Source organism: Callionymus lyra, chromosome 18 (genome assembly GCF_982586985.1).
Source record: "Callionymus lyra chromosome 18, fCalLyr1.hap1.1, whole genome shotgun sequence".
Lineage (NCBI taxonomy): Eukaryota > Metazoa > Chordata > Actinopteri > Syngnathiformes > Callionymidae > Callionymus > Callionymus lyra.
The window spans coordinates 13,447,308-13,469,152 of NC_141835.1; the positions used below are offsets into that span (position 1 = coordinate 13,447,308).

Sequence of the window (21,845 nt, forward strand, 5' to 3'; positions counted from 1 at the left end):
TATTATATTATATTTTACAAAATCATAATGTACCTAAATTATAATTTACAAAATCAAAATGTACTTAAATTATATTTTACAAAATAAAAACGTACTTAAATTATATTTTACAAAATAAAAAAAATAAAAATAATATTTTACTAAACCAAAATGTTTTTAAATTATATTTTACTAAATTATAATGTTTTTAAATTATATTTGACTAAATTATAATATTTCTAAATTGTATTTGACAAAGTATTATGTTTTAAAATATATTTAACAAAATTAAAATGATTTTTCTTTTTCTCATATTTTACAAAATTATGTTTTTAAACTATTTTTTACAAAATTATACGGTTTATAAACTATATTTAACAAAATTATAATGTTTTTCATTTACATTTTACAAAATTATAATATAAAAACATTCAAATAAAAAAAAATAAAAAAAATTGCGTCATATTTATTTGGACTGCTGGAAACCAACCAGTATTATTTGAAAGCCACAAAAAAAAAAAAATTCTAGTTTGGAAAATGACAAAAAAAATTCAATAAGACATAAAAAGCCACAGCCCTGATCTCTCAGTATTTAACTAATAAGGAAAAATGCCATTCTAAATGTTGACCAGGAAAAGAATAATGAGGCAAAATGGCTTTTTTCCATTTCTTCATAAAATGCCGGATTAAAAAAAAGAAAAAAAAAAGAGAAGCTTTAACCATTAAAGATAGGGAGATAGGCAAGGGACACCCTGGAAAGCCCACTCCACAGACAACCACTCACACCTACAGAACGGTCATCAGTTCCCATAATCATGCCTTTGGGAGGAAACCAGAGCATATTTATCCAGATCAGTGGCGCATCAGAGTGTGTTGTTCAGACTCAACTGTAGATTCCAGGAGGCGACACGTGTGAATCCAACTCGTAATAATCTGCTCTCTGCTGCCGGAGATTAAACTCCGGGGGCTCCTCACGTGAATCAAAGTTCTTTGTGAGGCAGCGCCTCAGCCTGGCAACGAAAAACTGCTCCCGTGAAAGAGAGGGGTCGCTCTGCCAGGCCGCCCCAATAAAGAGCTGGTCACTCGTGAATAACTGTCGCCTTGACGGCCGCGGTGACGGCGAGTGTTTCCCACGACATGAACGATTAAAGAAACAAATATGTTGTTTGGAGAATTTTTTACTGGCGTTTGCCTTCAGGACCTGAAGTCGTACGAAGTGATCCAGCTTGAGGTCACATGGGAGGGAGGTGGAGGACGAGAGGAGGAGGTTTCTCTTCCTCTCCAGAGAAAACAGTCAGAGACCTGCAGACCAGTGTGTGAGCGAATCTGGGGGAACCAGGTAAGAATCTTCACTTAAAATATATATTATCGGGAGAAATGTACGTTTTGCTGGTGGTTTGTTGGTTGAAACTTGCAGCACATTTTAAATACAATTCTATATCTTTCGTATTCTATAACAAATCAAATTGATGAAATGAGTATAAGTATAGAGCAAAAAAACAACAACAATCCTTTTAAATGAGTTAATTTAAAAAAAGAAAGGAGTTAAACGTTTTATATGCACTTATTGTGAGTTGCATTTTGATTGTCAATAGAAATTAGACATTAAAAACAAATAAATATATATAAAAAAGTCTGTTCTGAAGTCATCGTCAGTGGAAAACGGAAAATGGGAGGCGAAGGAAGAAAAAACAAAAAGGAAGATTAAATTGGTAGAATAAGAAAATGATCAGTTGAAAATTTCCCCCCCAAAAAAAGTTGAATGTATAATGTTATCGCCTCAACTGTCCGCTGTGGTCAATTTAATTTCTACTGATGCGTTAGCACCACTAGCTAATGTTTAGCATTACCGTTGTTATAGCAATTATCTATAATAAAGAAAAATCTGACCCTAAGAAAAAAAAAGTTAAAATAGGAAAACAATCCTTTATTATAACACATTAACAAAAATACGGCTTTTGAAAAAATAACCCTTGACCCAAGTTAGCGTCAACTATTCAATAGATTGCGTTTTAGCCTTTTACCTTTGACCTGCTATTGACTCACCTGTCTGCTGTGATACGTTTTATTTACCCTCTGTTCTCTATTCAGCTTATGTTTAGCGTTGATATAGTCAACAAGAGTCACACATTGTAAAAAAGTCTCTTTCATAAGTTACTTTAAAAAAAAGAATTAACTATCTACTCAACTGTCTGCTGTGGTCAGTATTTATGTATTAGCGTCACTAGCTAATGTTTAGCATTATTGTTGTTTTAGAAATTTCAGTAAACAGTCTTTTTTTTAAAGTTATTAAAAAAACTATGTCAAGGAAAGAAACGAGACAAAAGATGCTAACGGTATTTAATTTCAATTTATGTGTTAAGGTAAGGTAAGGTAAGGTAAAACTTTATTGATAGTTTTTTTCCAATAGCCACAGAAAATACAGCAATTTTTCATAAAAAATAAATCAAAATAAAATAAGAACAAGAACAAAGAGAAATAAAGAGAAGATGATACAATCTAAGTTTAAAGATAAAGAACATAGATCAAAGAAAAACAACAAAGACAAAGGATACAAAGACTAACATAGAACAGAAAATCCAGATACTCTCACTCCACTCCTGATCCCGAACTCAGAATTGTACAATTTAATAGCCCGAGGAATGAATGAGTCCTTGAGTCTATTTGTTTTGCACCTGGGCAGGAGCATTCGTGCACTCATTCTGCTTCTCTGCTCACTGATGACAGTGTTCAGAGGATGACTGTCATCATCCATGATGGACAGTAGTTTGTTCAATGATCTCCTCTCAGCAACTGTCACCAGTGAGTCCAGCTTCATTCCAACCACAGAGCCAGCCCTTCTGATCAGTCTGTCCAACCTGTTGACACTCCTCCTGGACACATTTCCACCCCAACACACCACAGCATAAAACAGGACACTGGCCACCACAGACTGGAAGAACATGCAGATGAGTTTCCTGCAGATGTTAAATGATCGAAGCCTCCTCAGAAAGTACAGTCTACTCTGAACCTTCTTATATACATGGTCTGTGTTGCAGGACCAGTTTACTGTCCATCCACACGCCGAGGTACTTATAGTTATCAACTATCTCCACCTCGTCGCCTCTGACGGACACTGGACGTGGCTTTGTCCTGGACCTCCCGAAGTCCAAGACCAGCTCCTTGGTCGTTGAGGTGTTCAGCTGCAAGTGGTTCCTGTCACTCCAGTCCACAAAGTCACGTATCAGACTCTTATACTCGTCTTCGCTGTTGTCCCTGATGCATCCAACAATGGCAGTGTCGTCAGCATACTTCTGGACGAGACTTAGCTCTGAGTTGTAGCAGAAGTCTGAAGTGTAGATGGTGAAGAGGAGAGGGGCCAGAACTGTCCCCTGAGGTGCTCCTGTACTGCAAACCACAGTGTCAGACGTGATGTCCTTCAGCCTGACATACTGTGGTCGATCAGTAAGATAATCCGTAATCCAGGAGACCAGACCAGGGTCCACATGCATCTGTGTCAATTTGTCCTGCAGCAGAGTGGGCTGGATGGTGTTGAAGGCACTAGAAAAGTCCAGGAACAGGATCCTCCCTGAACCGCTTCCTTTATCCAGGTGGGAGTAGGTACGATGGCATCTTCCACACCAACTGCAGGGGGTCTTGCATCACTAGCTAATGTTTAGCATTATTATTGTTTCAGAAATTTGAGTAAACAGGAGTCATGGTTACAACAGAAGTCTTTTTTTTAAGTTAAGGAAAGAAACGAGACAAAAGATGCTAACGGTATTTAATTTCAATTTACGTGTTAGCATCACTAGCTAATGTTTAGCATGACCATTGTTATAGAAATAATAGTAAATAATAATCACAGTTTTAAAAAAAAGAAGTTAAAGTTACTTAAACAAAGAGACTTTTTCAATTGAAATATATGAAAAAAGATGCTAATAGCTGGTAACATCAAGAATAAAAATAGAGAGCGGAAAAGTGGAACCAAAAATGGGACACTAAGGAAGTAAGGTAAGGTAAGGTAAAACTTTATTGATCCCTCAGGAGGTCTCCAAAATAATAAAATAAAATATAAAAAATAATAGCATATAGTAGAAGTTAATCTGTATAAAGTATTTGTCTGTTTTGAAAATTACATCAATTTCATAATTTCGTTGGAAACCCCCAACAATAAGATCAAAAAATGTTTCCAAAAAGTTTGTTGTATTCACTCGATTGTAAATAAAGAAAAAATGCATTTTTCATATTTTTAAATTGTTTCTTGTACGACTTTTCAGGTGAACTTATATTTTTGCCTTTTCTGTTAAATATTTTAAAACCAATTTTAAAAATTGGTTCAGTGTATTTGCGATAAGTTCCTGAAGGACTTTTTTTGACGTGACACTTAATTTGAGGACAGTGTGTACAACAAACAAAATATTCCATACAAAAGATTTGATGTTTGACTAAAGACTATCTGGTTCTTACTAGTCGCTGATGCAATCTTCTCCGTCAGGCAAAACAAGACCATGAACACCACCGACGCCTTCGATGGACTCCCCCACCAGGTGTTTGGAAATAAAAGCGGTGACTTCCTCTCCGGCCCCATGAGCAGCATCATCAACATCTTCGCCGTGGTCATCCTCTTCATCATCATGGTCTCGCTGGGATGCACGATGGAGATTTCCAAAATCGGGGCTCACTTGCTGAAGCCCAAAGGGGTCGCCATCGCCATTTTGGCCCAGTTCGGCATTATGCCGCTCACCGCTTTCTGCCTGGCTAAAGGCCTGGAGATGGAGCCCATTAAGGCTGTAACGGTCCTGATCTGTGGATGCTGTCCAGGAGGAACCTTGTCCAACGCCTTTTCGCTGGCGATTAACGGCGATATGAATCTGAGGTAGGAACGCTTGTGGTTGCTTAAACCCCAACTGTTACTCAATCGGCTTTACCAAACAGCCCATGGCTCCCCAGAATCCTCTTTCAGCTGTTCCTGGACAACAACGATACTATCCCAGACCAAGTGTCTTGGGTTTGCCCCAAACTTCAAGTGATAATTCACCCCCAATTCAAATTTCACTAATTTTCTACTCACCCTCACATCGACAAGGGGTTGTGATTATTTTCAGAGTAATCCATGTCGTTTGGAGCTATAGGCGAAAATATCCATTTGACATTCCCGAACCGAGCTCATCCCTGAAACTGATCCCAACCATAAACTCTCTGATTCATCCCGTCTCTAGACGCCATCTTATGTCAAAAGTATTCCCCCCCCCCAGTAATAGCATTTGATTCCACTACAATCTCTTCCAGCATCGTGATGACCACGTGCTCCAGTTTTGCGGCACTGGGTCTGATGCCGCTGATGCTAATGCTGTACTGCAAAGGATTTCCAGGTCTGCATGACGCAGTGCCATACAGCGGCATTGTCATCGCCCTGGTCCTCACCCTGGTGCCTTGCGGCATCGGCATCGCTGTGAAGCACTTCAGGCCTAAATACTGTACGGTCATCTTAAACGTGAGTACAACACGCTTCCGTTGAGATGTACGGAATGGGGGAACCCTAGATTCCAAACCCCTTGGCATCTCCTTAGTCACCCGATACTGAGGATCAAAGAGGCATGTCTATGGCGAGCACACAGACCAAAACACATAGAGTAAACCTGTGATGTGATGTGCAAGGCAGTTCCCAACAAAGGCTTACATGCTTGCTGCCTCTGTGTCAGGTATCCAAGGACTTGCCTACAACAACCCAGAGAGAGTAAGTAAGAAAGTAAGCTTAGACTGGTGCTTTAAAATCCTTTGTAGACCATGAATAAGGTTGACTACCCTGATGGAGCAAGGGGATACAGATAAGGCCCTTTTAATGCCAATTTACAGAAGATTAGAGATTAATTCTACATAGCCGATGGTTCCTAAGGTGTTCCCTGATGGATTTGTTTCGGGGCGACATTGAAAACGGGTCAAAACAGTAACAGGTTCGATCTTCACCAACAGATTGGCATTGTCATCATGATCTTCTCCGCCATCATTATATTCACCCTCTCAGCCCTGTCCCTCAAAGAAACCATATGGATGATCTTGATGCCTGATCTCATCATTGCCGCTGCCCTGATGCCACTGATCGGATTCATCCTGGGATATGTTCTGTCCATCGTGTGCCGACTCAATCAGCAGTAAGTCACTCCAAAACCACGACCCAATGGTACCAGTGGGACAGTGTAGGATATCTGGTTTTGACCAAATGCAATGGTCTGTTGATGCTCCTTCAGATGTGGTTGCTTTCTACTAACACCAGCATTCTGTCTTTCTAGATGCAGCCGAACGGTCTCCATGGAAACCGGATGCCAAAACATCCAGCTGAGCACCACCATCTTAAAAGTGGCCTTTCCCTCACAGGTCATCGGGCCCATGTTTCTCTTCCCGCTGCTGCTCTACGTGGCCCAGTGGGTCGAGGTGGTTCTGCTCGTTCTGTGCTACAGAGGTTACCAGAGGTTAAAACGGCCTGCTGCGGGTAATTGTCACAGCTGTCCTTCTGTTTTTGTGTCACTTTCACCAACTTGTGGCTCTTTCACAGAAACACAGGCGTACAAATGTGTCTGCGTGAACCAGGAGGAGGTGAAGCTGCCGCAGGTTTGAACAGCTGGATGGTCCGTCGTGATCGTATTCGTTGTTCGGCTTCGCCCAATGTAGTGAATCACCCTCGAAATATGACTCAAGGAAGTATATAGAGTGAATGTAAACACCAGAGAGTAATTAATAATTTCAAGGAAAATGCATCAAGTCGACCACTAACCTTAATAATCCTGCATTCTGCATCTAAATCAGCCTTTATAGAGTCGACTTTACATGTTTTGAGTGACGCCCGCCCACTTTGAACTGTTGGGCAATTCCATCGACTAAATAAACACAATCCTTCGGACCGTCCTGATGTTGCAGGACGTAAATCAGTTGAGCTGAGTGGGCGTCCGCTATTCCTTAGACCACTCCCCCCTAATTCCTTCCATCAAAAACCACATGGTCCCTCCAATGTTACGTCCTCCTACTCGTGGATAGTTTTCTGTGCATTCAGATCCAATTATTAACTTCCAAAGGTCCAAAAAAGAGTGTGCTAAATTGTTTCAGAAAGGTTTCCTTTTTTTTATTAAATTTTTAATCACAAAATGTATAATTATTTAACAAAGAAAGTCTCTGTAAATATATATTTTCCTACAGTTGAGATGTGTTTTGTTTTAATAAAATGATGTAAAACAACTTTAAATGTCTTTTTTAAAATAACTCATGGAATGATGTTGGATTTAAGTTGTTGTTTATTTGTTTTTGTTTTTTTTCTAAATCAATTTTTGAAATGTTTACACCAAATAATCTCCAGCCAAAGATCACATGATGTCCTTCCGGTTACACGACGTAGGTTTGCAACTACATAATTTCACCTATTCGCGGCTCAAGGGCTCCCTCTAGTGTATGCTTTATAGCAACAACAAAAAAAAGAAGTACCTCAGCTGTAGGACTTTTACTCGAGGTATAGTAATACTTTGTAAATAACAAAGTATTATTTACCAGTTTAACTTGACCGGTCATAAAGGTGTCAAAGTTGAACCGTCCTTTTTAAATCTTAAAAGCCAAAAATGAGGCGTCTTTGTTCTGTCAAGATGAGAATAAACTAAGAAAAACAAGATTTCCTTTAATTGGGCACACAAATGGTTGTGTTGGTGGAGCACTCGGTGAATTCCAAGTCCAACTACCTAAACTTTCAGAACTTCCTGACTTCAGTTGAAAAATGATCAAGTCAAAGATTCCTCGACTGAAAAAAAATGTACGTAACCAACAACTTTCGTCTGGAAAGGTGGTAAGAAGGCAGTATTCATGGATTGATTAGAAAATGCTAAATTTTAATAGTTCATAAAACAGCAGGTCAGGAGACTTAGATTGGCATGTTGAGCTAGCTAAATTAGCGGTTCACAAAATGGTGTTTTAAACTAAAAAAGAGACGTTAGCTCAAGTGAAATTCTACCATGACGTTGGTGCAGGGCGGAGGAAATGTCAGCTCGAGGGATCCGTCAGCACACACAAGCGATCAACCATCGTTCACGTCCGACTCCGATGCTTTGAGTAGCGACGTCACGTACAACTCCGACTGCCAGGTAATGGAATGATTGATAGACGCCGCCTAAAGCTGGAAGTGAATCTATGAGTCGACTCCCAACAGAGTCCCAGTAGCCCTGATGATGAGCCCGACTCACCTGGACTGGGAGACATAGGTTTGTGAGGCATTTCGTTTACGTAATTATTGGTGAATATTGTCTTGCCTACGTGAACAAACAGAAATATTTAATACGACTTCAATCATCAAGCTTAGAACATGATTTTTTCTAAATGTAGGCATTAGTATCAAAGATGTTGTCTTTCTTAATGCTGAGTCAGATGATGACTACAACGTACATCTAGAACTACACAAAAGATTTATTACATAAAGTGTACATGTCTTTAAAACATGCTCCTATAGGTGAGTATACCGTGGCAGAGGATGAAGAGTCGGACCCTCAACAACTTCAGAAGGCCATCGAGGAAATGGCAAGACTGGATGCACTTCTTTTGTCGGCCGCCTGCAAAGAGAAAATGGCAAAGAGGCAACTGAAGGACTCAAAGTCCAAACTGTGGCATGACCTACAGGTAGATACTCAATCAAGTCTTCATAGGGTTGAGGCCTTTGCCGGTCAGGTCCTGAACCTTTTGGGTACCACAAATGGATGAAATGAAGGCACCATTATGGTAGAAAGTATTTACTATTATTTGTTCTTTACTAATCATTATGAGAAGTGTGTCTCAAAGATAAACTATATTAAAGTGAAAATCTATTGAGAAAGTTCTCCTGGTTCCCAGTGCGACTGTGTTTTTACCCCTTATGCTGAGTTGGCGCCATTTCTTTACTTTCTTTCATTTCATCATCTGTTCTTGTCAGCTGCGAAAAAAAATAACACCGACATATCCCGAGTTCTGCCATTAAGAAAGCAGAGTCAACAGAATGTATTTACGCATCGTCAGCAGTATTTATTATCATAAAGAACTTTCTCTTACTGGGCTCGCATCGTTGGAGACTTGGTAGTTGTATTTTTCATGAAGGTTGTCTTCCCTGTCTCTTACCCCATCTAGCTGGGGTAAGCGTTCGCCACCTTGTTAAGGTTCTAGTAAAAAGAAGAATATTAACCCTTGACGCTTGACAGGTGAGGCTCCCATACGGCCACAACACGACTGCCAAAGAAGCAAAGAACACCGAGATGTTTTTGGCTCTTGATACGACCTTAGGTAGGTAGCATCGTAGCAATCCGCTCGGCTGTGTGTCAACCATAGAACTTATTTCAATTTTAACAGGGGCGGATGAGAGGGAAGACATCGCAGGTGAGTTTCGAATAATCTGCCGAATGCATTTGTTATGAAAATCTGATTCGTTTGTGGGGAAGGAATATCGTAGCTTAGGTTGCAACACCAAGACAAAGGCAGGATAAGTGGAAATGATTCGGGAGTGACTCAAATTCAAGGCATTCCTTTCACGTATCCAAAGGTAGGGTTGATGGAGCATCACGCTAGGCGCCCGTCTTCCTGACTCTTGATAAGGAAAGGTTTCTGAACTTCTGGTTTAAAGCAATGAAGGAGGTCGGCGCTTTAATCCTTACTGGCTCAACACTTTTCAATCCCCCTGTATACCAGGGTCAAGGGGAAGGTCAACATACTCAACCAGAGGCGAAACACCAGTCTTGGGGTTGTGTTTGCAAGAATCACTTTTTTCCTTTTTTTACTGAATCCTGAAAAAACGATTGTGTGCAAGCATCACCGCCAAGCGCAGAGGGCAGTGAGCCGGAGCTGTCTCGGTGGTCACCGGATTCACCTCTTTTCTCAACATCCGATCCGATAAGAAAACTTGGCGAAGGTAAGCCTTCTTAAAGTGACCAAACATGGTCGAGAACGTCAAGGTGGTGCGAATGATCTCTGGTTCGACAGGAGAGAAGGAGTTTGGTGAAATGGCTGGTTCGAGTGGTCAAAGAACACTTCCGGGGAAACAAGCGAGAACGACTTTTGATCATCTTTTCGATGAGCATAGCCTGGACCAGAAAGACGACGACGAGGTACGTGATCAAAAGTCTGCTTTTTAAGAGATTCCCTTTAAGATTCAGGACTTTGTCTCCCGAAAACATGTCCAGGCTGAAGATGGTGAAATGGTCATGACGGAAGCGGAGAAGGCTCGCCTGGCCGAGCTTCTTTGGGACATCAACGGAGAGGGGGACAGCGAGGTAGGATGATCATGCGTGGCTGTAATTTTGTGCAAATAAGCGAAGACTAAAATGTTGATCTTACAGAGGAACGTCTCAATGGCCAACGGTTACACCCCAGGAGACTCTGAAATAGAGGCCCTCAGAGAAATCGACGCCAAACTGCGGAACCTCCTCTCCGACGAAGAGTATATTTCCGTGCAAAGCACTTTCACGAGTACTTTGGTACGTGATCGACTCCATCAGATCGACTTAACGACAAATGTAAAAGAAATAAACCATTATTTCTGATTTTCTTTTTGAAGGAAGGACCGTGACGCTTCATGTAACGGCTGTTTACGGACATTAGAGGACATCCTCACCTTCAAAAGAAACAAAGATCTTATACTTAAAAACAAAACATTACGAGAACCGGTCATGAAATAAAAGTCATTATCCGTCTATTTTTCTCCGAGTCAAACACTAGAGGGAGTGATGAGCTTCAACCGAACGATTGCTGTGTCATAAAGGTATTATCTGAGCAAAATGCTTATGTGATATTTTTTATATATAATAAACAGAAAAAACATTTGAGAATACATTTGGCTATTTAAGAAGAAAGAACAATAAAGAACACGTTTTACATTATAGTGTATGAATAGGAATACAATAGAAGGATAAGAAATAAGAAAAATAAAAACCATACTACTAAATATTTAATTATTTTAAATAATAAAATAGTATAATACATTTTTTTTATAAAAGAAAAGCAATATACAACAAAATAAACTTTAAAAACAAAGAACAAAAATCATCGAATGTAAAAAAAAAAGAAAAGTAAATACGACTAAAAAAGGAAACTAAAAAATACGAAAACGTTGTTCCTTAAAATAATGAATAAAAAGTAATATTTTAGAGAAAAAAAATATAACCTTAAAATCTCAATTGAAAATAAAGGATCCTGCTGAGAAGACTGAGGGATGAAGTGACACCGTCAGGGTCTGTTTAACAGTGGTTCTCGTCTTACCGTTCTGGGCACAGTTTCAGTGTATCTGCCAATCAAATAAGGTCTGATTCCACGGATCTGTCGCGTGGAGTCCCTCAAGGTTCTGTTTTGGGTACTTTCTTTTTCTGATGTTTCTTACCACATTTTTGCTGATGACATCCAGCTCTACTGCTCATTTGATCCAACTGAGCCCCAGAGGCTGAACAGCTTAGTCAATTGTTTGCTAGAAATCAAACAATGGCTGAGTGAAAACATTTTGCAGCTAAATGTGGACAAAACTGAAACTCTGGTGATTGCTCCTGATAAGATTCCAGCGTTGAGTCAGTACTTGGGTGACGGTCAGTCTGTCAAACTGAGCCTGAGAAACCTGGGTGTTGTATTTGATAAAGACATGTCTCTTGTTCGACACTGCAGAAAACTGACCAGAAACTGTTTCCTTCAACTGAGAAAAATCTCTAAACTAAAGAAAATTATGTCACAACACGATCTGGAGCTTATAATTCATGCGTTTGGGTCTCGTTTAGACTATTGTAACAGTTAATTTTGGTGTCTAAACAAGAAGGATCTGTCTCGCCTGCAGTTAATACAAAACTCTGCAGCGAGAATTCTGCCCCGCTCTAGTAGAAGAACTCACATTTCCCCTCCTTAAATTTCTTCACTGGCTGCAAGTTTCTTTCAGGATCCTTTTGAAATTCTGGTTCTTACTTTCAGATCTATTCATGGTCAGACCTGCCATCAATAATCTGATCCACAGACCCCAGCTCAAACTCTGAGGTCTGTGGATCAGAATCTACTGATGGTTCCTGAACACACTCCAAACAAAATCCTTCAAGACTGTTGCTCCTAAGCTTTGGAACGATCTTCCTCTCTTTTGTTGATGGATCTACTGACTCCTTCAAAAAACATCTGAAGACATTCTTTTTTTTCATTCAGACCTTTTCTTAATTTTCTGGGACTCCTGTGTTTGTCTTATGCGTCTTGATCTTTGAAGTATTTATTTGAACTGTGTGTTGTTTTTGATTGTTAAAGCGCTTTGTGACCCTGGTCTAGAAATGCGCTTTAGAAATAAATATGACTTACTTACTAATTTACATATAACAGAGTAAAATAAAAACAGGATCATTATGAAAAAAAAAGAAAGGAAAACCATCACTATTTATAGAAACTCGCGATTCTACGGAACAAATGATGACAAACAAACACAGAGCGTCCACAACATTTCTGTGAAACACTAGAAGTGATTTGTATATAAAATCAAATGGCATTTCTTTATTAAGTTAGGAAACCAACACGTTTAAGAAATCGACTTATGTACACAGGCTCTATGATGTGGATTAAAAAAGGATAAAAATAAGCTTGACACACCAAGCTAACACTTGACAGACATTTAGCTTCACGCACACCTATAAATAATACCATTCCTCACGTTGTGTCAATTAGTTCACATCCAGAAATTCACTGATCCAGGTCTTAAATATCCAAAGGCTGCTCTAACAAAAATAAATCATATCTAGTGTCTCCCTGTGAAACAAAGAAAGGCCATGAATCGGGAAATCATCGCATGAAACATCGGCGAGTCTTAAATAAAGCGTTAGACGGCGGGTTAAGGAGGCGTCGGTGTTTCGCCGTCGTCCCCCAAAATTAAAAATTCCCTACTTTGTTCAAAAATATACAGATAACCGTCAGTCACAGTCGGGTGCAGCGGGCGGCTGCGGAGGTTCAGGTTTGTACAGTAGTGGCTTTCAGTGCTCCAGTGTTTGTCGACCCTCTTTTCTCTCAGTGCTCGTCGCGGTCCCGGCCCTTCTTCTCCTTCTCGTCCTGCAGGGCCGTGCCCAGCCTCTTGATGATCACCGACAGAACCTTGTCCAGCGGGTCCATCACGCCGCGCTGCAGCCATTTAGGGATTGTAGTCCTGGCGTGATGGAAGCCCAGCTTCTGCAGGATGTAGTCCACGCCCACCGGGTCGATCTTACTTCCGGTCCAGGAGATAAGTCTGAGGAGGGAAAATGTCAGAAAAAGAGTATTTGGAGTCTAGAGACGGGGGTCGACTCACCTGAGCGTCGGCTCCAAGTGCCACGTGTTGCACATGAACTCCCTCCAGTCCACCGTGGTGTAGGCGGTGCCCTCGTCTTTGTCCTTGTCTTTGTCCGAGGAGCTGTTGTCGTGCAGGGCGGTGGGACTCTTCTGACCCGGCCGAGCCGCGAACATCCGCGGGGCGTACAGGGCTGAGGGAGGTCGAGGGAAGAGGTCGTGGTGAGGTCATGAAGCTTTTACAAAACGTAACCTGTTGGTCCCCTGGCTAATAAACCATCTAGTGCCGCCTCTGAAGTCGAAAAAGTAGGTCAATCTGTTAAGCGGGTCTTATGTTATTGGAAAGTCAAAATGGTGGACTAAAAGAGACAGAATTGTTACTTTATGTAACGGGGAAAATTTGGCTAAAAGTTGTGACGCCCCTCTCTCTCTCTCTGTCACTCCTTTATTGTGTAACCGTTTAGAACAACATCTACTTTAAATGATTTAACTCCATTTTTTTCGCTGTTGCGTTTTGTGTAAACGCACCTAATAATACCATTTAGAGAAGAAACAAAAAAAAGTAAACCCAAATATCATTAAGTCAATCATCACAAAAGGAGGGCGTCAACACGAGTCTGGTTCTGCTCCAGGTTTCTGCCTTAAATAGGAGGTTTTTCCTCGCCACGTCACACCGTGATTCGCTCGGATCCGTTTTTCTTTTCTCCAATAAAGTCTTATATAAACTGTAAAGTGTGTTTTCGATATTGTTGTTATGATTCAACACTTTAAATAAAACTGAGCTGAATCTACTCCTGCAACACTAACAAACTTAACAAGTAGAAATGTCAAAAACACGATTTAAAACATGTTTGACGACCAAAAAAAAGCAACCTTTCTCCTTCTCCTTCAGGTAAGCCGACACCAGGTCATGCAGGAACATGATGAGCTCTGCGTCCATCGTCACGCAGATGTGGTCGGTGAACTCGGTCACCACGCTGCACTCCACGTTAGGTTTGCTGTCGGCGTCTACCGGGGAGACGAGGTGTCTACGTGTTAATCAAAGGAAGAGGCGAAGAGTTTTTTTTAAAAAAACGTACCCGAGATCGAAGGTTCGTTGGGTTTTTGTACGTGGATGGATTTGAAGTCCAGCTGCATCCTGGGAAGTGCAAAGATGGTCTCGGTCTCGTGGTTGTAGCTGGAGTTGCTGCGGAAGCTGCTGAGCAGACTTGAGCTCTTGGCGGCCGTTCCCGCCTCCTGGTTGTTGGCTTCCACGTTCCTGAGCAGATTCAACTCTGGAAGAAGAAATGAACGAGAAGAAAAGTTGGTTTTTCTCCAGTTCTGTGACTCCCTCACAAGATAATAAGTCCTTGCTACCTTCGTTCCTCATGGCGGTGACGTAGTTGAACCACTCTTTGACGGTGGCGACTCCGTGCGGCGGGTTCTCGTGGCGCCGCCGCGTGATCTTGGTGATGGTGGCCATCGGGCTTTCCAGCGCGCCGCAGGGTTTGGTCACCATGGTGTTGTGACCCAGGTGGAAGTCCAGCGTCTGGACCACGTAGGTGGAGTTATCTTTGGTGCCTGGAGGGACAACGAGGCACAACTCAAGACAAAAGCGATTCCTTTAGAAGTTTTGGAGAGTTTTCGATTTCTTTGATCCCTTTCCTGACGCCTGAACCTGACTGACGGTTTTCTCTGACTGTTGCTCGGACTTTTCTATTACCTTTCCTGTCAAACACTGAGAAAGCTTTCTCTGTACTCGGCCCTGCCTTTTCCTCGCCTTCTTCCCTGACACCTCTGCGTACTGGGTCCAGACTCAAAAAAAGTAGTTAAAAGTCCGCCAAAAAGAGGGGTCAAAAGGTCAGAGACACTCACCGTCCTCCCAGATCTTCTGGGCCTCGGTCCAGAAGGCGATGTTGGGCTCCTCCAGGTGGAACAGGGCCCAGGACTTGGAGCGGAAGTTGGGCCCGTGGAAGCAGGCGAGGGTCATGTGGTTGCCGTGGAGACTCATGGAGCCGCCCAGCTGCACGGCGTCCTCGGGCAGCGGCATCTGGAAGAGGGAGATGTGGCACCCGGCGATGACCTTCAGGACTTCGGGCCAGTGGCGGTGGTGAGCTGCGTCCATGTCTGAAAATTGACACATGAACACGGTACCATGAAAAAAAAAAAAAGATATTCATCCTTTTCTTTTGGCTTTCAAATAATATTTTACTTTTATCATAGTTATGTTATGATTTATATCTCCAGAAAGTGTGTAAATAAAATATTTTTTACAAATGATCTTGAAAATATTCATTGCATTCGATCATATTTGTGTTGCAATTAAACTTCCGACCACTAGGCAGTCAACACGTCCTATGCTGTTAAAGTAACAATATAAGCCTGGTGATGGCTGAGGACGAGAGGATACAGTTGACTCCAGCAGTTTTTAAAACTTATTTCAAAACAAATAAAAGAAGTTGGGACTTCGTTAAGAGTCATTTGTCTGTGAACTCAAGTCAAGTACTCGGACAATATACTACAAATACATCCTACAGTAGTGGTCCCGGACCCCTGGTCCAGGGACTGGTAACGGTCCGTGAGGCATTCGTTACTGGGCCCCAAAGAAAAAATAGTAATTTGTCAGATTTCTGTTGATTATTTGGTAACTTACAAAGCTCAGTGCCTCCTTTGTCCGAGTTAATGACGGGGGTTTTGGGGGGGATGTAGGGCCCGGGGCCCCAGGTGGAGAGGGCGCGCTTGCTGGTGTCGAACTGCTGCGTGAAAAACTCCTGCAGCTTCATGCCGATCTTGATGAGGTCTGGGGTGGTGGAGCGGGAGATAATGACCTGGAAAATGTCCCACTGTAGATCCCCGTGGACGAAGATCTCACTGCACGGAGGAGAGGTGGAGGATGAGGACACCATGGATGGAGATGGAGGATTAAAAAAAAAAAACCTTTTCTCAGACATGCTGTTGTCCACCGTGCACAGGTTGACCTTCCACTCGTCCTGCAGCTGCAGGTCGGCGTTACTGAACACTCCCATGAGGATGCTGGAGCCCATGTAGTCCACCCGGGCCTCTGTGGACCCCATGGTGATCTGGATCTTATGGCTGGGCTGCTGGTTCGGGTGCTCAGAGATGTGCGCTGGAGAGAAAATGGAAAAAAAAAAGTGAATTTGAATTCCGTGAACGGCGATGAAACTTTCAAAAGTAGAAGCTGCGTTCACTTACAAACCATCTCCAGCGTGTTCACGTCGATGTTGCCGCCCACCACGCCGCCTTTGGAGTCCAGCTTGGACCGGCCCAGACCCACAGACATGCTGATCTCTCGGTCTCTGTTGCTGCCCACAGACAGGCGGCCCTGACTCTTCAGTCCACTGGTGGTCCAGCTTCAGAGTCACATAAAAATATATTCATTTATATGTTTTTTTTTTTTTTTTAAAGGGCAAACAATCTAGTCTTTTTTATCGCAGTCTATCTGTCTCTTTCTGTGTGTCCTGTGGCCTCATAACGACAGGTGAAAGGTTACAGTATAAAAGGGGCTCACGTGTTGTTCCCCATCACGTTGCTCATGTTCATTTGGACGGTCAGCTGCTTCAGGTTGATGGCAAACACAACCAGAGTCTCCCACGGGGCCCCCTGCTGGCCGATCGCTTTGCCGTTTTTCCCGAACGAGGGCGTGGACGTCTTGGACACGGACTCTGCTTTAGGGTCAATAATCACCAACATTAGCAACTGGTAAAAAAACAAAAAGAAAGTCCTTCTCTGTGTCGTCACCTCGTCTCGGTGCCGAAGAGTCGGACACGCTCCTGGTGCGGCCGGGAGCCGGCGACTTGAGGTGACCCATCCCGCCCGGCGACATGTTGCTGGCGGCCGAGTGCTCGGAGAAAACGTTGGGCGACTGAGGGAGGTGAGACCCCATGCTGCCGTCCCACGTCCTCCAGTAGGCTTTTTGGCTGGACTCCGGGGACAGGTGTGACGTGATGTTTTCCGCCGAGTCAGGTGTGGCAGGTCCAGACGCTGAACAGACAGAAATATGACATCACACCGGATGCAAACAAAAGTAAAGGGTGTGAGTTTGCAAGTCACCTGGCATGTTGATGGTCTGGTCTCCCAGGAAGAGGCGTCGGGCGATGCTACGTCGATACCAGGCTCTCGGGAACGCTAGAATCTCACTCAGTCGTCTCATGTCGTACTTGAAGGAAGCCGAGCCGATGTCACAAACCGCTACACAAAATACAAACCATCAGATGCGTTTAGGGAAGGTAGATACACTTGTCCTTCCTTGTAAAATGTCACGCGTCGATTTACAAAGTTGACAGAACTAGACGCCGAAATGGTACCTGAGATGTTGATGAGGGTTGTGTCCATTTTCCCGCCCTTTCCAGGGATGAAGCTCTCGATGAAGGTGGGTCCGCCGGTGCGCCTCATCCGTGACAGACTGACCTTCACGAACTCCAGGTTGATGCTCAGCGAGTCTTTTCTTCCCGTCACCGACGACGGCTCCTCGTCGACTGATCCTTCAGAAAAAGGAAAACCATTTTGATTGAGAGCGTCAAGGTTTACCATTTTTTCTACACATGTAGCTTGTAAAAGGTGGGTAATTGTTTACGCACAGTTACACTATTAGATATTAAAAACACCTCACCTTTAGAATCCCATTACACTAAAGCACTTCAAGTAGTCACCAGGCCAAAAGTTTTTCTCGTAGACCCACTTAAAATAGCTACTAAATTATAGCCAAATAACGGATACATTCAGACTATAAAGTGCACTTAAAATCCTTTCATCTTCTCATTTATCGAAAGTGTGCCTTAAGTATTAATATTGGTTGTTCTTACTAATACTATGTGGTACACTGCACTCAAAAGTAGTTCAACTATTACTCCAGTAGGCTCCATAGTAATATGCCTTGCAGAGCAATACTACAAAACTGCACTATGTTTATTTTGTAATTTAAGAACGTCTTACTGTACGAGTACAATAAACACTCGAGTATAATTGCAATTGTTGTACTTGTTGTATCTTTTAACAATTGTCTATTTCGTCTCTACCGTCCGAGTCCCACATCACATGACAAAAGTATACACGCCCCCTTTCAGGAATGAATACGGGCGTCATAGCTCAGATGGTAGAGTGGTTGCCTGCAGTCCAAAAGGTTGCAGGTTCAATCCCAGCTCCAGACAAGCTTGTGTCGTTGTGTCCCTGAGCAAGAAACTTTACCCTGATTGCTCCTGAGGGCAGATTCGGCGCCATGTGGTGCAGCCTACTCCCATCAGTATGTGTGAATGGCTGTCAAAGCGCTTTGTGACCCTGGTCTAGAAAGGCGCTATATAAATAGAGATTATTATAATGAATACATTGGTGGGAAATAAAACGTTTTTTAAACGTTTATGATTTGATATCTGTGCAAACATCTACACTCATAGTCGTGGTACCTAACCTACAATTCTAAACCGGCATCAGCAACTCATAAGTGATGTCGGTGTTAATGGATGAAGAAAAATTTGTCTGCTTGCTCACCCAGTGGTCCGGGTCCGGGGGGCAGACCCGTGACGGCGGACTTCTGCTTCCCGGCTCCATACGGGTGAAAGACGTAGAGGGAGAAGTCGGACATGCAGGCAGTGAAGCTGAGGCCTGAGGAGGTACTGGGGGGGCCGCTGAGGTCCGACAGACTGCTGCTGTGCCGGGTTCTGCCCAGTGGGCTGCCTAGTAACGGGGAGGCTGGTAAAGAGAGGGAAGATTCAGCCGTCCAGTGGGAGCTCATGTGAGGTTCAATCCTGTATCGAAGTGTAGATGATCTGCTACCTTTGCTTGTTGGCAGTTTGGGGTTGGGTTGTCCTGGCGGCGTGGAGGACGGTGGATGAGGTCCATCGGTTGAATGAGAGCCTGTCGGGTTGTCCAGCTCTCCACGGTTAGAGGAGAAGACCAAATCGAGGGAGGGGAGTTTGAGCATACACTCCACCCTGGACATGGGCAGGCAGCTGAAGCGGATTTGTGAAGGCTGGAACACAGAGATGGAGTTTAGTTTACGTTTAGGGACATCTTGTTTCATCCGAGTGATCTCAATATACCTGGACTCTGACGTAGACGACCACATCCACCGGGAAGGACGAGTAGGCCGATGTCGAGGACGACACCAGAGAGGTGGTGGATTCTTCAAGAGGCTCTACAGGGTCAAACTGACCCATGTCTTCTTCCTGGGAGGCCACAGCTGAAACAGGAGATAGGAGGATCAGTGCCATCCAGACATTAAATGGGGTCATTTGACATTTTTACTGAAATGGTTTGAGCTTTGAGCCAATCATGCGACATGCAGACGATCATGTGACCAATCAATCAATTAGCTCGGTAACCTCATGGTATTTACTAGTGGCCGTATTATACCAACATTTTTATATTGAATTAAAAAGGCTATGGATTAAAAAATAAAGATTTTAGAACATATAATTTTTAACTACTGGAATTAGAATAAGAAACTGTGTGTAAAAAAAGATCGATTCATTTTGAATCAAGGGTCAAGGTGACCCAGACAATACCAAATGTGTTCACCTTGACCCAAAGTCAACACAAGGGATACCAAAATTCTTTAAATATTAACAAATTCAACCTTTTATTATAGAACTGATTGACCTAAACTATTAAATAAAAATGAATTTAACGTTTCAATATAGAAAAGATTGACTCAAATAAGTAGATGCTTTAAAAGAAGCCAAACAATTCAATAACAAATAGCCACTATTTGCCCTAGTGGATATTTCAATTACTTCTTTCCCACAAACCTGAGTAGTTTCGGTCCACCGGCGTGATGGGGATGGTCTCCAGAGCTTTCTCCAAGAAGTCGAGCAGACAAGGGCTGATGACCATTTCCTCAGGCAGCGTCTGGAGGGCGACCCAGGCGTACAGCTTTGCGGTCTTCACTCCCCCGCTGCCTTTTCCTTTAGCTGCAGAGACCCACGGCGGCGTGTCAGGGCATTTCAACACATCGAGAGTCATTCATAGTCAAATGTCAGACGGAGTCAACAGACGGCGATTTCTAATCGCTCCGTCAAAATCACACATCGCTTCTCCCAGGGGAGATCTTTGCATGCAGCTGATTCGGTGGATGAAATCCTCTCGTGTAACTGGCCACATTCACATTGAAAATCACTCACAATTTTTTATCTCTCAGTATTTTCTTTTTGAAATTGATATTTATTTGTTTTTTGGAGCTTAATGTTCCTTCAAATTATTAATAAGCAAAACAATCAAAAAAATTATTTCAATTTGACTTAAATATGTATTTAGTTCTCAGTGTGAAGTTCAAAAACTATTACTTAATGACCTCGTTTCAAGTCATATCAGCCATTAATGTTCAATGATAAAATGTTCATTTATTTATTTACTTCATAACATCAACCGATTGCCTTATTCCCAGCTACTCGGGGCAAAAGGTGGAGTTTCGGTTAAAAAAAATAGACATTTTGACTTAATCCAGCATCAGATCTGTTAGGTTTACAACATGATTCATCCATGTGAATGTGGCCAATGACGAGAGCCGGTGAGAGGGCATGCGATTACGGATGAGGAAACGCTCAGTACCTGATGGAATAGGTGGGGGCGGAGGAGGTAGGAGCGAGTTAGTTTTGCTTTGAACAGCATTGGGGAGAGTGGGGTGGCCGTTATCTTTCATACCAAACAACTTCGACTCCTTGGAGAGCGTGCGAGGGAGAGACGATCCTCGCGAGGCGTTGGGAGATTCCGTCTTCAGGGTCTTGGAGTTATAGTGCAACTGGAAAAAGGAAAGCAATTCGACAATGAATGGCGACTGTTGTTGGGTGAGACCGTTTTTGGTGACGGTGGAGGAAGACGCCAACCTTCACGTCGACTCCTGGAATGTAGAAGACGGTGGTCTCCAGGTCGTTGGACTTGGTCTGGAGGGAGGTCGGGCATTTCTTGCCAGCGAGGAGGTGAGACGTCGACGAGTACGCTGGCTGCAGCTTCTTCTTCTTGGGCGGAGACTCCTGGTCCAAGCTCCTCAGACTGCGGTCACAGCTTCTTCAGGAAAAAAGTTTAGAACTTGATATGACCCTGGTACAGATTACTCTTTTATTATTCACTTTTATTACCAATTAAACAATTCTATAGGTTTTGGGGTTCGACTTTTATGAAAAACCTATGAAAAACCTCCAACTGCTGAAGTTTAACATTTTCTTTCCTGAATCTTCATTCATCAATAGCATCGCAAAACAATAAGAATGAGCAAAGGGTGGATATTTATTGGACTGGCTAACGTGAGGTGTTATCAAGATAAAAAGAAAGACCAGAGAAGGGAAAATGGCCTTAATACGATGGAAAATTGTATTATTATAACTGTGTAATCTATTACTTACATTTGATACTTTTTCTGTTTCTGTTTTACTTTATTGTTATTATAAGATCATAAATACGGGCTAAAACTGATTTATTCTTTCATTTTAAATTCATTTTTTATTTAGAAATAAACCACATGTATGTTTTTTCCAAGAGTTAAACTTGAAAGGACAAGAAGGAAAAACAATAAAATGGGGGTTGAATTATTTAGAAAAAAACAAACAAGTATACAATGACATTTTTATTTTTTCCATTAGAAAAATGATAAGTTTTATCGTTTCTTTGTCGATCTTTTATCATATCTCTGTCCA

General features: G+C 42.4%; 3 protein-coding genes across 5 annotated transcripts in view; 2 read left to right on the forward strand and 1 right to left on the reverse strand.

Annotated features, from left to right (window-relative positions):
- The first annotated feature begins 1,269 nt into the window (after positions 1 to 1,269).
- LOC148060563 (hepatic sodium/bile acid cotransporter-like) lies at positions 1,270 to 7,234 on the forward strand. 3 transcript variants are annotated; one of them, XM_087779784.1, is made up of 6 exons: positions 1,270 to 1,318; positions 4,457 to 4,837; positions 5,251 to 5,455; positions 5,935 to 6,113; positions 6,252 to 6,451; positions 6,515 to 7,234. In XM_087779784.1, exons 2-6 carry the CDS (start codon positions 4,470 to 4,472, stop codon positions 6,574 to 6,576), a joined length of 1,014 nt encoding a protein of 337 aa, XP_087635910.1. In that variant the 5' UTR covers positions 1,270 to 1,318; positions 4,457 to 4,469; the 3' UTR covers positions 6,577 to 7,234. The 3 variants fall into 3 exon arrangements, with proteins under 3 accessions (XP_087635910.1, XP_087635909.1, XP_087635911.1); XM_087779783.1 differs by lacking the exon at positions 1,270 to 1,318 and adding an exon at positions 3,505 to 3,569; XM_087779785.1 differs by lacking the exon at positions 1,270 to 1,318 and adding an exon at positions 3,507 to 3,579.
- Positions 7,235 to 7,625: 391 nt separating this feature from the next.
- Positions 7,626 to 10,731, forward strand: LOC148060564 (fibrous sheath-interacting protein 1-like). The gene is made up of 11 exons (XM_087779786.1): positions 7,626 to 7,753; positions 7,968 to 8,081; positions 8,147 to 8,198; positions 8,444 to 8,610; positions 9,162 to 9,243; positions 9,310 to 9,336; positions 9,764 to 9,865; positions 9,937 to 10,061; positions 10,137 to 10,226; positions 10,293 to 10,430; positions 10,511 to 10,731. The coding sequence occupies exons 1-11, from the start codon at positions 7,718 to 7,720 to the stop codon at positions 10,520 to 10,522; spliced, it is 945 nt and encodes a 314-aa protein (XP_087635912.1). The 5' UTR covers positions 7,626 to 7,717; the 3' UTR covers positions 10,523 to 10,731.
- A 1,697-nt stretch (positions 10,732 to 12,428) lies between these two features.
- Positions 12,429 to 21,845, reverse strand: part of bltp1 (bridge-like lipid transfer protein family member 1) — a 50,973-nt gene continuing 41,556 nt past the window's right edge. Inside the window, exons 73-91 of the mRNA XM_087779782.1 lie at positions 21,039 to 21,219; positions 20,764 to 20,953; positions 19,965 to 20,126; positions 19,257 to 19,396; positions 18,991 to 19,186; positions 18,706 to 18,906; positions 17,526 to 17,702; positions 17,272 to 17,409; positions 16,960 to 17,202; positions 16,730 to 16,886; positions 16,414 to 16,571; positions 16,138 to 16,327; positions 15,854 to 16,071; positions 15,076 to 15,327; positions 14,578 to 14,781; positions 14,301 to 14,495; positions 14,095 to 14,229; positions 13,244 to 13,415; positions 12,429 to 13,183 (exon numbers count right to left, since the gene is read on the reverse strand). Of these exons, the coding sequence (XP_087635908.1) occupies positions 12,967 to 13,183; positions 13,244 to 13,415; positions 14,095 to 14,229; positions 14,301 to 14,495; positions 14,578 to 14,781; positions 15,076 to 15,327; positions 15,854 to 16,071; positions 16,138 to 16,327; positions 16,414 to 16,571; positions 16,730 to 16,886; positions 16,960 to 17,202; positions 17,272 to 17,409; positions 17,526 to 17,702; positions 18,706 to 18,906; positions 18,991 to 19,186; positions 19,257 to 19,396; positions 19,965 to 20,126; positions 20,764 to 20,953; positions 21,039 to 21,219 (3,526 nt within the window). The 3' untranslated portion in view covers positions 12,429 to 12,966. The remainder of the gene's footprint in view (positions 13,184 to 13,243; positions 13,416 to 14,094; positions 14,230 to 14,300; positions 14,496 to 14,577; positions 14,782 to 15,075; positions 15,328 to 15,853; positions 16,072 to 16,137; positions 16,328 to 16,413; positions 16,572 to 16,729; positions 16,887 to 16,959; positions 17,203 to 17,271; positions 17,410 to 17,525; positions 17,703 to 18,705; positions 18,907 to 18,990; positions 19,187 to 19,256; positions 19,397 to 19,964; positions 20,127 to 20,763; positions 20,954 to 21,038; positions 21,220 to 21,845) is intronic.